Source organism: Struthio camelus, chromosome 3 (assembly GCF_040807025.1).
Source record: "Struthio camelus isolate bStrCam1 chromosome 3, bStrCam1.hap1, whole genome shotgun sequence".
In the NCBI taxonomy this organism is placed as follows: domain Eukaryota; kingdom Metazoa; phylum Chordata; class Aves; order Struthioniformes; family Struthionidae; genus Struthio; species Struthio camelus.
This window is the reverse complement of record NC_090944.1, coordinates 92,051,287-92,066,011: the sequence shown is the minus strand read 5'-3', so window position 1 is coordinate 92,066,011 and position 14,725 is coordinate 92,051,287. Positions and strand designations below refer to the sequence as shown.

At 38.7% G+C, this 14,725-nt stretch overlaps 1 protein-coding gene across 10 annotated transcripts in view; it reads left to right on the top strand.

Moving 5' to 3' along the window:
- TTC13 (tetratricopeptide repeat domain 13) overlaps positions 1-14,094 on the top strand; it is a 50,498-nt gene extending 36,404 nt beyond the window's left edge. For 2 of the 10 annotated variants that reach the window (XM_068939060.1, XM_068939059.1), the window contains exons 19-23: positions 1,072-1,207; positions 1,963-2,042; positions 3,217-3,295; positions 5,380-5,459; positions 13,918-14,094. In XM_068939060.1, coding sequence (XP_068795161.1) covers positions 1,072-1,207; positions 1,963-2,042; positions 3,217-3,295; positions 5,380-5,459; positions 13,918-14,023 — 481 coding nt within the window. In that variant the 3' untranslated portion in view covers positions 14,024-14,094. Of the gene's footprint in view, positions 1-1,071; positions 1,208-1,962; positions 2,043-3,216; positions 3,297-5,379; positions 5,460-9,120 lie in introns of those variants that run through there. The other 8 variants (XR_011140302.1, XM_068939063.1, XM_068939058.1 and 5 more) reach the window with 8 other exon arrangements.
- Positions 14,095-14,725: the final 631 nt, after the last annotated feature.

Here is a 14,725-nt window from a genome sequence, read left to right as displayed (position 1 = left end):
TGAAATACATTTCATGTTGTGAGATCTTTCCTGCTATGGAGATTGAGAAGTCCTGAGTGGAATGGAAATTTCTGTGATCCAAGAATGGGAAAAGCTGTCTTTTCTATTTGGTTTCTGGCCTTTTAATTTTACATTTTTTCACGATGTTTGAGGATCTTCTGTCTGTAGTTGCCAACTTAGACTGTGCCATTCTTCTTCTGTGAAGATGTGCTCAGGGGGCTATGGGCCAGTCTCTGGGTAATTGCCTCCCTTTAGGGATACTGGCTCATTGTCTTCTCAAAGCATGACCATTAATTTAGAGCTCAGAAGCCACTTCCAACTACTAACCGAAAGTTTAAATCGGCACTTCTTGGCTCTTGTTCGTTATGGGATTTTTGAGTTCTATGCGTTGGAAACTTGTATGTTTCCAATGTGTGGTGTGGAAGCTGGGCTTGCATACTAACATTGTAACTTATCTCTTGGGTGTTAATTTTATGTTGTATATCATATGTATACATAAAGTGAGACGTTGTAAAATATATGGCATCACTATCTCGGAAGGATACTTTGGTGCAATTAGAACTGTATGATTTTGTTCTGCATGGATCTGTTTCAATCCATAGTTTATAATTATACTTTTACGCAGAAAGAGTTCCAGTTTGGCAGTTTACATGTTAACAAAACTATAGTATACGTTCTATACAAAAGTGCCAAAACCAAGAAGATATTTTTAAATATCCTTTTTTATTACTATTTCTATTTTTTTTTTTTTTTACCCACACTCGAAATGAAACACTAATGCTTGTCAGATATCCTCCAATGGAAATACTTCATATGTGATTAGACATCAATTTTTACATACTCTTCCAGAAAAACTTAGAGCGTGACAAAATATTTTTAGTTTCTGTGATTCTTATGGAAGGGGGGGGGTACAATGCATTTATTCTCATGCTTAAGAAGAATGATAGGAAAAAGGTTATGATGTGACGCTTTACTGCAGTAAATTTGTAACTTGCCTTGGATATTGGATTGTGCATCAAGCTCTGTGCAAAAAAACTCTGTTCTCCTTTTTTTGTTTAATCTGCTTGACAGGGTGGGGAACATACTATTTTCGGTAGAAACTCAGACAACAGAAGAAAGAACACAGCTGTATCATGCAGAAATAGATGCACTATATAAGGATCTAACAGCTAAAGGAAAAGTACTAGTTCTATCTGCAGAGCTGGGGGTGAGGTTGTTTTAATGGAAATGATGAATTCCTTGATGTAATTCTATTATATTTTTATACGTTCTGTTTAATAGGTACCTCCTTAATAATTTTTGAGATCCTAAGTAATGAAGTAATGAAACTGACTGCTTAAACTGGCTGCTTGTTTTTAAGCCTAATTATGACAATTAAAATGCCATGTTTTTACCTGTTACTTAAGTTTGCTGTGCTTTGCTGCAGCAAAGGAGAAAGTCCAGACAAGGAGGTCCCAACATCACAAAGTGCTCCAATGCAGCAATGAGCTTTTTTTTTTGTTTATTTGCTTAGTCCAGTAAATCTGTGATCACTGCTTCATCGTCCTGTCAAGTGCTGCTTAAGATCACGTGTAGATTTGGTTCATGGTGGCCAGATATGAGAAGTAACATGAATCCATTGATTTATGGCAAAGAGCTATAATTGTCTTCATGTTGGTTTATATTGTAATGAAAACCTGACTACGTTTGAGCTTATCCTTTCCATATTGGTCCTTTAACACGGTACAGGTGAACTGTCTTTCACCTAAATGTTAAATGTATAACAAAATAATTTCCTTATACATCTGTTAATCAGACTTCAATTTATCAGCTTGAAACTTTTCATATTTGAAATGATTCTATTAAAAAAAAATAGTGCTATAAGACTTGTCTGTATGGATTACTGTAGATGGTTTTGTGATTTTTGTCTGGACCGTTAGAGTTTAATCATCTTAAATTCTTTATTTATTTATTTTAACTTAGGAAACAGATGCTGTATGCAACTTGATCCTGTCATTAGTTTATTACTTCTATAATTTAATGCCGCTTTCAAGAGGGTCCAGGTTAGTGATTTCCTTTCATCATACATCTGTTATCTTCAACACACTCTGTAAAATGCCCTTACATTTCAGTTTCTTAATATATTTATTTTTAAGTGACTAAAAAAGGCTCTGTGAGTTGAACCGTCTATCCTGCAATGTCTCATTCTATGCTGCCATGACAATGGGGACTGACTTTGTGCTGTTTTAAAAGCTGGCTTGTCATTACTGATGGTAATTATTCATAGCTGCATGCATATTTAAAATGATGAGTAGTCTATATTTATAGACTTCGGCTCACAGACTGAAAAGTGTCATTTCTAAATTGTAGCGTTTGGATTTCTAATCTATATCATGCTACAGCACTGTAATTTCACTCAAAAAGCTTTACTGAAATATGTATTCTAGCTAAAATATATTTTAGGATGGTTTAGTTTAGTAAGGAACGCTACACAGTAAATATTAATTTATTACAATTGTTAGGGTCACTAAATGAAACCTTAGAGTAAATTCCCTGTATTTCACGAATCTCTCTAACTGAAATTCCAGTGTAATTCAAACCTGATTGCTTCTAAGACTATGCTGAATCTCTGCTCCACAGAGCACTTAGAGTTTTAACCTTATTATTAAGCGCAGTTCAATTGAGGAAAAAAAAATAGGGATTTTCAGTTTTATGATCAAGCTTTGTTTTTATCTTACAGAATGTAAAAATGAACAGAACTTGTTTCTGAGTTTCACAATTGAAAAAAAAAAAAAAGTTAAATATTGAACAGCTGTTGGGTGGAAAAAGTCCCTTCCTGCTCTACAGTGCCTCTAGCTCTGTTGCAGCGGAGTTCATAAGCTCTGCTGGACTGTAGTTGCAATTAAGCTTCTTGGGAACAGGAGCGTGCTTTGTCTTTAGCTTTAGTGGAGTTCGAAACGCTCATAAGTCTGAAATTACGTTTCTGACCCCTACAGAAACAGTGTTTTTCAGTAGTTCAGCTCCGTAGGACCATAAGTTCATTCCATGGTATTGGAGAGTGAAAGCATTTTCATCTTTTGTGTTTCATGTTTGTTTTTCCTTCTAAAATAAAGCAACTATCAAAGTAATTTTTATTAATTTTCTATGAAATAGTAGTCGATTCTATTTGTCTATGTTGTCTAAAATAGTATTATGGGAAGACATCTCCTGTATTTTATTTTATTTTATTTTTTTTAGTGTAATAGCTTATTCAGTGATCATGGGAGCACTAATGGCAAGTGGAAAAGAAATTTCAGGAAAAATACCTAAAGGAAAGGCAAGTATCAAAATACACTGACTCCATCTTGGTAGAGGAAGTTATATTTATAAATGTGGGTAGGCAGCTGTAAGAATGAGCATAAGTTGCACGCTGGTTTACCGGAGATGGGTCAGGCATTTACTGTGTTGTCCTGCAGCCTGAGGAAGTTTTAAAGGTTTCATATCTGTTCTGAGAGCAGGTGAGATTTAGAGGTAGTATCTGCAATATCTCTGGTTAACTCAGAAATTGTAGTAGTTCATCTGCTACAGTAATTATGCCTTTTTAACCCTGAAGCTGTTCTAGTGTTCTGAGCTGCTCTTTCTAGCTTCCTTTGAAAGTACTCTGAGAATACTTGGGCAGAATTAGTGGCTCTTCTGGGTGCGTAGCAGAAATTTTCTTTGTTTGGTCTTAATGTATTTCTACTTGCCAACCTCTGAATGATCTGGAGTACATTTGCAACTTCTTTTGATTTTTCCTTCCTTTCTGTATCCTGCTTAATTCAAAATGAAGTCTTAGTTTTTAAGTCACTGCATTCAGAATTACATCACCTTGCTCAATGATGGGGGTTCCCTTTGTGCATTCAGTCACATACTGATATAACGATTGCAAATTAATTTCAACTATTGATCTGTTAGCTGTATTGCCCCTTCAGCATGAAAGGAGCCAGAGCTCCTTTGTCTTTTAGTGCATTATTGCAAGAACCAAAGAAATTCTGGTGAGAATCAATGTTTTTGAAGAAAATGTCTTGCATGCATAGTTGAAGAGAGTGTGACTTTCCCTTCTACTCCAGCAGTACCTGTGAAAACAATGAAGTTTGTCCTGTCCTTTCAATACAATGAGTTTAGAAGGCTGATAACATTAAAAACAAAACAAAACCTAAAAACAGATGAGGCAAATGTTATACTGTATTCCTAATAGTTTTTAAGAGTGGACCGCACTTCCTTAATAGCAAGAAAGCTTCCTTTTCAGTGGGTCACTAAGCTGGTTTCTTCAGCATTCTGTAGGAGTTCTAGCCGAAGTGGAAGACTCATTTATCTGCGGAGGTTTCATGCGTCTTTTTAGATCTAAATGGGATAGTGCAATTTGACTGATTTATGCAGGCAAGCCGAGTTTCAGGATTAGGATTACCAAAAGCCAGGATTTCTGACGTACAGGAAACTTTGGGGCCACTTCTGTGCCTGAACTGGAACAAAACCTTTTTTAAGAAAATTTTCACCAGCTGGAAGAAATTTTTTTTTTTCCAGTTGAATGAAACTGGTTGGGATTTTTTTGCCAGATGCATCAGAAGGGGATTTCCAGTGCCAAAGCTTATGAGAGGATGCCTTATCAGACTGCTCTGAAGCCAAAGATGTTCAGCTCTAAAGAGTCTTGTTCTTACCACTTGGCGGGTCTGCCAGTAGCCATGGCCAGTATAGCGTCCAGCACTGTTTGTGATGGGATGTGCCAGCCTGCAGGCAGCTTCAGTGCCTGGCACGCCCGCTGGCTTCCAAACACCTTTCTTTGGTGATAAGGGACAAACTAGTCCGTTGTGAGCTTATTCCTGACCCACCAGAAGTAGAGGTAACATCTCTCAGAACAGCTGAATTCAGCCAAAATTCATTGAACCCCAAATGTTTCAATTTAGTTGTTTCAGTATTAATGGACTGCTGTTTTGGACTAAACATTGTTTCATTAAAAACACCTCATCAGCTGTAGGTATGAAGTTGCCCAGATGTCTCAGCTATCTGTAGTCAAAACTTGTCTAAAAATCCATTGTGGAAAGAAGCAATAGAGAATGCTCGGAAAGCTCAGTATAAATCTACCATTCCAGTGATACTATATTGTGGCATTTTGCAGAATACAGTATATAGAATCAGTGAGAAATACACCAGTTTTAATTGGACTATCTTCAGCCTTGTATTACAGTATTTTCTGGCTCTGAATCATAACTGTAAATATCTTGTTAAGAGATTATTTAAAAAAACCTGATTTTACCACAAAAAGGAGGATACAATTTTAAATTTGGATTTAACTGTTAAGAATATTCAAGAATTAACTCTGGAATTAGAAAATTTAAAACTTCTTTCATTTCTTAAGATCTTTTTTGTTTTGTGGCATTTCAGCTGGTTGATTTTGAAGCAATGACAGCACCAGGGTCTGAAGCTTTTAGCAAAATGGCAAGGAGCTGGATGAATCTAAAGAGGTAAATTGTTTTGTCAAAATGGTCAAGGAAAGAGATGTAGGGGAGCCCCAGGTTTTTAAATAGAATCTTATATAATCTTAGAAGTGTGCTTATATATATTACTAGATATAGCAGATGGGATTATAGTATAACTTGCTTTTGAGCCCATCATGAACTGGCTTATTGTACTATCACTAATCAGGCAGTTCTCGAAAGTTTAAGATTTGGGTGGTGGTGTTTTGTTTTGGTTTTGGCAAAAAAAATTTGGGGGGGGGAGGGGGGGCCCTCTGGCCTGCCCCACATGGCTGTATCCAGGGATAATCTTCCTCTGTTCCACAAACCTGTCCCCAAAATGTTTGCATTCACGTTTCAGCACACTTGGCCCAGGCCCTGTTCAGTATAATTCTCCAACATCCTTCCTCAATTAACAATATAGCAGAGGTCCATTTGGATTTTGCACCATTTAATTTATAACTTTATTCCTACAAAAACTCCACAGAACAGTGTGGCCTACAATTCGGGTTGGGATGGTGTTGGAAAGGGGCTGCCAAAGGAAAGACTGTCTGCTTGTTCATCTGGGCCATTTCTGGAGGTCCTCAGCTGAATGCAAACCAATGCATTTAAATTGTCATTTTCTGAATTTATCAAAAATTCTCAGCCAGCTCAGCAGAGGCTTATGAGAAATATAAGGTACTGTGTTCAAACGAATTGTTAAGCTGTTGGAGCCCGTAGGGGAAAAAAAAAAAAGGCAGTAGCATCAAGATAAGCCACATTACATCACTTGTCAGCAGCAACTGGCTCTTTTGGACATTTGTAGTATGAAAATTAAATGGGAGTAAAGTACGAAAGACTTTTTATATGTCAAATTGAAATCTAAACTAAAAAAGAAAGTGACTTGACGATAATGAGTTTGATAAATAATCCACTGTGGTTTTCAACGCTTTAGGAACTGATGAGACAAGATTTGAATTCACACACACAGTAGTTTATTTCTGATCTAACAGAATAGTAATTTAAACACTCAGTTATCATGTGGCTGTTATCCTCTGGAAAAAATGCTTAGGGCAACATTTTCTTCATTTTGTCCGGTGGTCAAATTTGCATCTTTTTTTAATTAGTAAATCTGGGCATTGAGAGAACAAAGTAGGGAAAAATTTTAATTTAGTCACTCCTTTTTCATTCTAAGGATCTCTTCAGACTCTACATTTAAACTTATTTACCTATCCTTTAATCCTCTTTTAATCTGGAGTATTTTCAAAGTTGATGGCAGTTTTGAAACCTCACTTTGGCCCCTAGAAAAGTCCTGGAGCAAGTCCTCTAGGAATATGTTTCTGGGCACAAAAAAAAGATGGTTGGGCACAGTCAGGATGGATTTACCAAGGGAAAATCATGTCTGACCAACCTGATCGTCTTCTGTGATAAAACTGTTGGATTTGTAGATGAGGGGAGAGCAATGGTTGTTGTTTACATTAGCTTTAGCAAGGCCTTCGACACTATCTCTCACCAATATTCATGTAGCAAGATAGGACATTTTTGGTCTGAATGAATGGACAGCTAGGTAGGTAAAATACTGGTTGGACTCGGGGGTAGTGGTTAATGGATAACACGCTATCTGGAGGCCATTAATAACTGGAGCACTGCAGGGTCTATCCTAGGACCTGTTCTGTTTAACATCTTTATCAATAACCTGGAGGAAGCAGAGGAGTGCTTGCTCTTGAGGTCTGCAGATGACACGAAATTGTGGAGACCAGTTGATACGCTCAAAGATATTGCTATTTGAGGGATGAAGACAGGCTGGAGGAGCCTTATAAAATTCAATAAGCGCAAATGCAAAGTCCTGTACCTGGGAAGGAAGAATTATGTGCAACAATACAGGCTGGGGACTGACTGGTTGAGGAGCAGCTTTGCAGAAAAAGGCTTGGGGGCCTTGGTGGACAGCAAACAGAACGTAAGCTGGCAGTGCACCCTGGCAGCAGGGGCAGCCAGCAGTGTCCTGGGCTGTGTTACCAGGAGCATTCCCATAGACTGGGGGAGGTGTTGATTCTCCTCTATTCAGCACTTGTTTAGACCACATCTAGAATACTGCCTCCAGTTTTGGGGCTGCCACTACAGAAAAGACAATGATAAACTGGGGCAAATGCAGCAAAGGGCCACCAAGATGGTTGGGAGGTGGAGCATATGTCTTATCAGGAGGGAACTGGGCTTCTTCAGCCTGGAGGAGAGAAGGCTTTGTGGGGACCTAACATCAGCCCTCTAGTACTTATGAGGAGTATCAAGAAAATTGAGACAGGCTCTTCACAGTGGTGCCCAGTGGGAGGACAAGAGACAGTGTGCATAAGTTGAAACAGGAGAGAGAGGTTCAGGCTGGGCGTAACTTTTTCATCCTGAGGGCGGTTGAGCAGTGGAGGAGGTTGCCCAAATTGGTGATGCAGTCTCTGTTCTGGTGGTTTCCAAGACCCAGCAGAATAAAGGCCTGAGCAATCTGGTGTGACCTCATAGCTGACCGTGCTTTGAATAGGTTGTCAGATTATGGACCTCTTGAGGTCCCTTACCACCTGAGTTATCCTATGATATCGACAGTTTGTACTGCTGCTGTTAGTGCTAAATAAACATCTCACTGATTAGTGCAGTTTAACTTATCTGTGGCTGTCAATCTCGCTAGACTGTAACACCTCATTTTAAATGAAGAACATCATTAAGAAGACTCAAGTACATCTGGTTCAGACTCAGATTAAAATTCTACATGTAAATACAATCATTCAGTCCTTATTAAGTAGTGGCATTTTTAAACTACAGTGTAGCAGCTTGCAGTCGATGCTGCTTTTACAGTAGTGGGCTTTTAATAGAAGTAGTATACAGAAATATTATGACTTGGTTGTCTTGGAAATATAAGATGTTTGTGATTCCCACAGTTGTTTTTACCATAAATTTTATAATTTATATGCTTAGCCTCTCTCTTAATCCTGTGTTCATATATCAAAAATAAATTTTGACACATCTTTACTAGGACAGAGCAGACTTTATCTTAGGATCAAAAGCAGCTTAAGCCCTTTCAAGTCTTGCTACGTGTTCCTGACCCTCTCAGTTGCACTGTTGAAATTATCTGCAGGATCCCATAGTGAACCAGACCTGGATTAAAAATAACCCAATCAAAATTTATTTTTAACCTGGACCATTTCATAGTGCAGTGCCATCAATAATTTTACTGGCTCAACAGAGATGTGTAGTGGGCCAGGGATCAGGCAGAGGGGAGAAAATGCTAAAGTGAGTTTTACTTGAGATTGAAGAAAATATCTGTGGAACCACAGCCCGAAGGACTTGAAGTAATACTATAAAGGTAATTAACCTGAATGACTAATTTGTCAGTGGTGTAGGAATAATAATGGGTAAAGTAACTAAGACTTGAAGACTTAAAGCAATAAAATTCTACTTTAATTTCTGCCATTTCAGAAGGCTCTTTTATATGGTGATTTATTTTCACTCTGTATATTGAGAGCACTTCCTGAAGTGAGGAGTCATGAGAAGCGAGAGCTGATGGGCAACAGATTCTTGAATTCAGTTCCTAAATTTGTTGGAGAAGAGGATGAGCAGAAATACAAGTGAACAATTTAACTTCTAGGTAATTCATTAAACTCGGCAAAAGATGATTCATTTTCTTTTTTTTCTTTTTTCATTTTTTCAGTATTTCTCCTTCTTACAAGAGCCTACCATCAATATCAGAGACATTTCCCACCCTAAGAACGATGATTGAAGTACTAAATACAGACTCGTCTCATTGTTTAAAAAAAACGATAGTGGTTGTGTAATTTATACAAATAAAAAGCCAAGTCTCGTTTCTCCATAAATGATTTTGAAGGGGTAAATTGCAGACAAACTGAGTTTGTTTTTACTTTTATGAGGGTTTTTTTTTTTTTTTTGTAAATAGGGTACTTGGACTTAAGTAGTTCTCACCGGAAAACAGGAATCTTTTTGTGTGACCAACAGTATTACAAAGGGAAGAAGAAATATAACAGTTGGCTTTTTTGTATCCAGACTTACTGTAGTAGGAAGTAAAGTTACTCAGGGGCCAAACCAAAGAGCAATAAGTTTCTATTTCACTTGTGTTCTGCACTAACTTTTAAAAATCTTCATAGGCATTATATATGCTTTGAAAATACCACTTCCTATTTGTTTTTTTTTTTCAAAGCCTCTGTCTTCTGCATGGAAAAGTTCATGAGCCATACATGTGAGAGTAACTGGTAAATAGACAGGCATTTCATGTAATGTAATCCAGTGAAGGAACAGCTGTGAGCTTAAAAGAACTGGTTTCAGGAAAACATACTTTGGAAATAAAAACAAACAAATGACATATCCAGAATTAGCCTCTTGGTGAATAAATGTTAGAAATAGAGCAATCTTACATTAGTCTCCCTTTCCAAATACCCGTTCCCGTTCCTCTTTGGCAAAAGATAGCAAAAGAGTGAGAACGTATTTGGAGAGCTATCTAGGGGTCTTTGGGTTGCTTTTGTTGGAAGGGACTGGCAGCATTCTGGAAAGACAGACATCCTGTAGGGCAGGGCTAATTCAGTTCAGAGAACATGGATGGTTCCACAAACTGTATTTCACCTTGTAATACTGATGATGTTACTTCTGGGAAGTTCTCACTGAATTATATTCATTTTAATTTGAGCTTTGTAGCCCTTTGTCAGGTTAAATGATTTCAGAAACACAAGCTACAGCAGGCAATGGTGAGGCAAATGTTTCCTCCGTGCCTTTATCAAGTGTTTGTTGTCCACTTCATATTCAGCATTTCAGAAAGACTGTTCTGTTTCTAGATATGACTCTCAACTTTTCCCAATGTTGATGGTGTAAACTGTTGCTATCTGTTGCTATCACCTTTTACACACATACTCTTTTCTTTATTTCTTCCTAATTTTCCAGTGCTTATGGCTTTTTGAGGCAATTGCAAGTCTCTACCCTAATCATGTCGTATGAGATATGCTAAATAACAAGTTACTTACCAAGGGGTAGAGGAGAAAATCCTGCATGCCCCAAGCCATTCTAAGCCCAATAGCAATGGCATGGTTCCTTTTTCTCTCTATAGCACAGTGCAGTCTCAAATCTCTCTTTAATCACAAAATAAATGCAGCAGAGCACCAAGAATATTGATATAGGTGACCTGCTTCAATAGTGGGACTGAAAGTAGGGTGGACTTATTGAAGGGAAGGCTTTTACGTTGATTATCCTATGTAAGTATTTATCAGATTCAAAGTGGGCTCTGTGTGTGGATATGATTGGTGTGTCTGTGTGTTTTAAGTTCTGGAAAAAACACACACAGACAGAGAGCACAAGATAAGTTAGAATTTTTTTGAGTAATAGCATCCATTATGAAAAGAGTCCTATTCATTTAAAGTTGGATTTCAATATTTGTTAACTGGGTCACTGACAAAATGGGTAGCCAAACATCAGAGTGTTCACATGTATTAAGTTTCTCTTAGAGATAGGAAAGGAAACCTGGAAAGTGGATGTTTACTATGTCTATATTACCAAACAGTGCCTCCTGCTATGAGCACCTCAGTTCCCCCACTATATGTATTTCAAAGGTTTAACTTTCTTCTGCTTCATGTCTGGTTTGTGAACTGGCTGCTCATTAGCATTTGGAGTTCACGTTAAGTTTGGACTCTTTTGGGGTGAAACAAAGCATTCTGAGCGTTCTCTCTGCAATGTAAATCAAAATGCAGTAAGTGGAGAAAATGAGGAGACTTGCTTCAAAAGTGTGCTCCTGATTCACACTAAAGTAATGATGCATATATATACTTGCAGGAACCTTTTTTTGTTCATGAGCTCTTACATTCAAAGATTATATACTGAAAATATGAGAGTAGGAGTAGTTTTCAGCATTTGTTGCTGAAACAAATTGTACTGTCAGTGTGGTCGCTTTTTCTCCCTAAGAACAAGTGCTGTAAGTTAGTATGGTAAAAAGTTGATACTGTTATGTTTACCATTAATAGACTTGTAAGGACAGCAGAAGCAATGTTATATGAAGGAAGGAGGAAGATTTTCTATTAAAGAGGGAGTTTGCATGTATGTGAGCAGGGGATATGTGACAAGTGCCCAAAACATGAACATGCAAGGAAATCTGGAAAAAAGGGGAAATACCTGTTTGGAATCCAAGTTAGTAGTCATTAGTGAGCACTAATCTACTTTGTAATATTGTTAAGCATTTTGAAGGATTGGTATAGCTTTGAGAAGCTAAGTAAAACTCACCAGAAAAAATAGAAGGCAGATTTCACATGTAGTCCTAAGACTGATTAACCAAACCATAATAAAGGCAGATTTGACCACCTGGCTGGCTGGCCGATACTAATGAACACCCTTTTCAAACTTTCTTGATCAGAATTTATATAAAGGGTTAAAGTATTTCTTTCCTAGTACGAGGATAAAGTAGATTTGTGAGTTTCCATTAAAAGAACTGTATTACTGCTCAATTGGGATGAAGGTATTTTTCCTCTATCCTTTTGCTCAAGTACCTTTTCCACTCTGCTATAAGTGAGTACTACTTGTTTCTATTGTGTCTTCCATTTAAGGGTCTAAAAGCTTCAGAAATACTTATTAGGTTTCATAATGGAGGAAAGTAATTATTATTTATTCTCTCCTACCTAATGGAGAAACAGGTACAGTAGCCAGGAAGAGATTCCTAATTTCATGACTTGATTGTACTAAAACATTACAGTCTCTTTCCTCTTAGCCTGTAACTTTTCCTGTGGCTTGTATTATTTGTTGAGAAAGGGGAACTCTACGTTGGTACTGACGAGGAAGTTCTTGGGGCTATAAAATAGGAGAAAAAATTTCTTGTTTTAGGCCTCTAACAGAGGGAGTGGAGAAGTGATGGGGAGGAACAGGAAAATTCCCTGGACGAACAAGCCATGTACATCTGTCCAGGTTTTCTTGTTTACCTTACTCCTGTGACTGACTTTGTACCCATCCCCCTTCTGTCAGATAAAAAAAATGATATTAATGGGATATTAAAGGTGTGTCAGTGTAACGTATATTATACCTCTAGGAGTGCGTGTGTTTCAAAGACTTGTTTCTCTGGGTGTGATGCATATGACTAAGAAAGAAAGTGAGCTTAAGTTAAATGCTCTCAAACAAGTTTAACAAACAAAACAGGATTATATAAATGGGCTGGTATGTGATGACTTGGAGAATTGTAATTACACTTCTCCTAAGAGCCAGATATGTGGAGAAATCTAATTATCATTTTCCATGCTCTTCTATGTCAGCTTAGACAACTGGTCTAGTGATACCATTTGAGCTCTTAAATAGGAACACTAACGTACAGCAGCCGCCACCATTTATCTATTAGGAATACTGTTAGAGAAAGCAGAGTGGCAAAAATAGGCCAAGTAATGAAGACCTATTAGGCTGAACCTCAATATTTGTGAGACTGTTTTGAAGAAAATAAACCCCCCTATGCAGCTGTCCAGGACAAAAGGCAAAATAGATTTAGCCTTGCACAAATCTCCTCTGAGATACTTGTCTGTCTTTGGTAAGGGGAGTGTGTACATGCACACGTGTGCTCATGTATGTGTAGAAGCAAAAATACTGAGACTAGGAGATCTTTCTGGAGGTTAGCAAAACATTTGATGTGGTACCATACACAAAATTAGGACTTGATACAGGAAGAGAGCTCTTGTAGAGCGGATGAGGAGCTAAATGAAAGGGAGAAACCAGGTGGTGTGCTGCAAGGCAAACTAAGGTTAGTAATGTAGTTTGCCAAATTTACAAGTAAGGCAGAATTTGGAGGTGGTACTAATAAAATGAGGCGCAGAATAGCAGGTAGGAAGAACTCAACGTCTGAACGTTTGAAAGTACTTCAAATGGGATGGTATTGCAATCAATAAAATCAAGTCCTTTGTAATATTCAAATAATGAGTTCCAAGCTTGGGTAATGCAAGTTGCAACTAATACAATTTGTTACAATCATGTAGCTGTGGAAAAGACACATGAAACCCTAGCACGCACCAGGAAAAAGATTCCTAGTCAAGTACGTTTTAAGATGTTACCTGGCAACTCTAGCCATCTGTGTTCAAGAACAATGAATTTAGATGGGAACAAGCGTAGAAGAGGGCTAATAGGATGAGCAGGGTGCTGGAGAGAAGGCTGATGTGACATAGGCTCTCCCTATAAATGCATTAGTACAAGAAATAGCAGATTTAGGAGAGAAAAGAATTACAGCTAAAAAGAACCGTACTGTTCACATGAGCAGGTCATTGGACGGGTAACTAGAAGATTTCAAAGATGGGGAAGGGTTAAGTAATGTACTCTGCTCATGCCAAGAGCATGTTTCAAAACCAACTTCTTAAAGTGTCACCTAAACACTTGTGAGCAGAATCATATGATGGGGTGGCGAGAAATCTCTTCCAATCCTATGGGAGTGGTCAGTGACATGTAGAAATGCAGATGGATCCTAATTCACAATCCCCGTGTTTCCCTTAAGCTCAAGGCCAGAAGTAAAGGTACCAGCAGTGAACTTCTATCCTAGTACTACTGGCTCTTTGTTCTTCACCAGCTACTTTCCTCCCACGCTTCTCCTAATTCATTGAACATCTGAAAGCAAGCGGTCCTCTCCCTCTTGTATCACACCTACTAAGAATAAAGAAGGTTGTTTTCATAGAAAATGTGCTCGTGCATGGCTTTGGAAACTTCCTCAACAATAAAACCCACCAGAATATATGCATTCTATTTTGACAATATAACTAATACATAACAGACGGGCTTGTTACATTTGGGACACAACTCTCATTTATCTTACCAAAAAAATCCAGCTGCTTTTGAATGACTCACTGCTGAGTTTGTTTAATTGGACAAAACAGCCTGTCCCAGGCACCGTGGCTCTCCTAATGCGATCTGCCAGACCTTTGACTGTACGAAGAAATAAGACTTTTAAGAGTCAGGAAAACCCAAATTCTTGGCTCCCTTGCTGGTCTGCCAGCTGAGGCAAGTCACTTCGTGGTGCCTTCGCTTTGTCCCTGGTAACGTGGGAATGTTACCTCTCGCCCTCTTCGGGAAGGCCCCGAAGGGCTGCGGGAGGAAAGCGCTGTGAGGCAGGGGCGCAAACCAGCGCGGGGCCGGCAGCTGAGCTGGGCCGACCCGGCCAGAGCTGCCGCCCTGAGGCTCGGGCGGCGAGAAGCGACGCCAGGAGCCAGAGCCACCCCGCGGGCGCCGGGCCGGCAGCGCGCGGCTGAGCTGCAAGCGAGCTCCTTGCGGCGGGCTCGCAAGCGGTGCCGGCACCGCTGCGGCCTCGG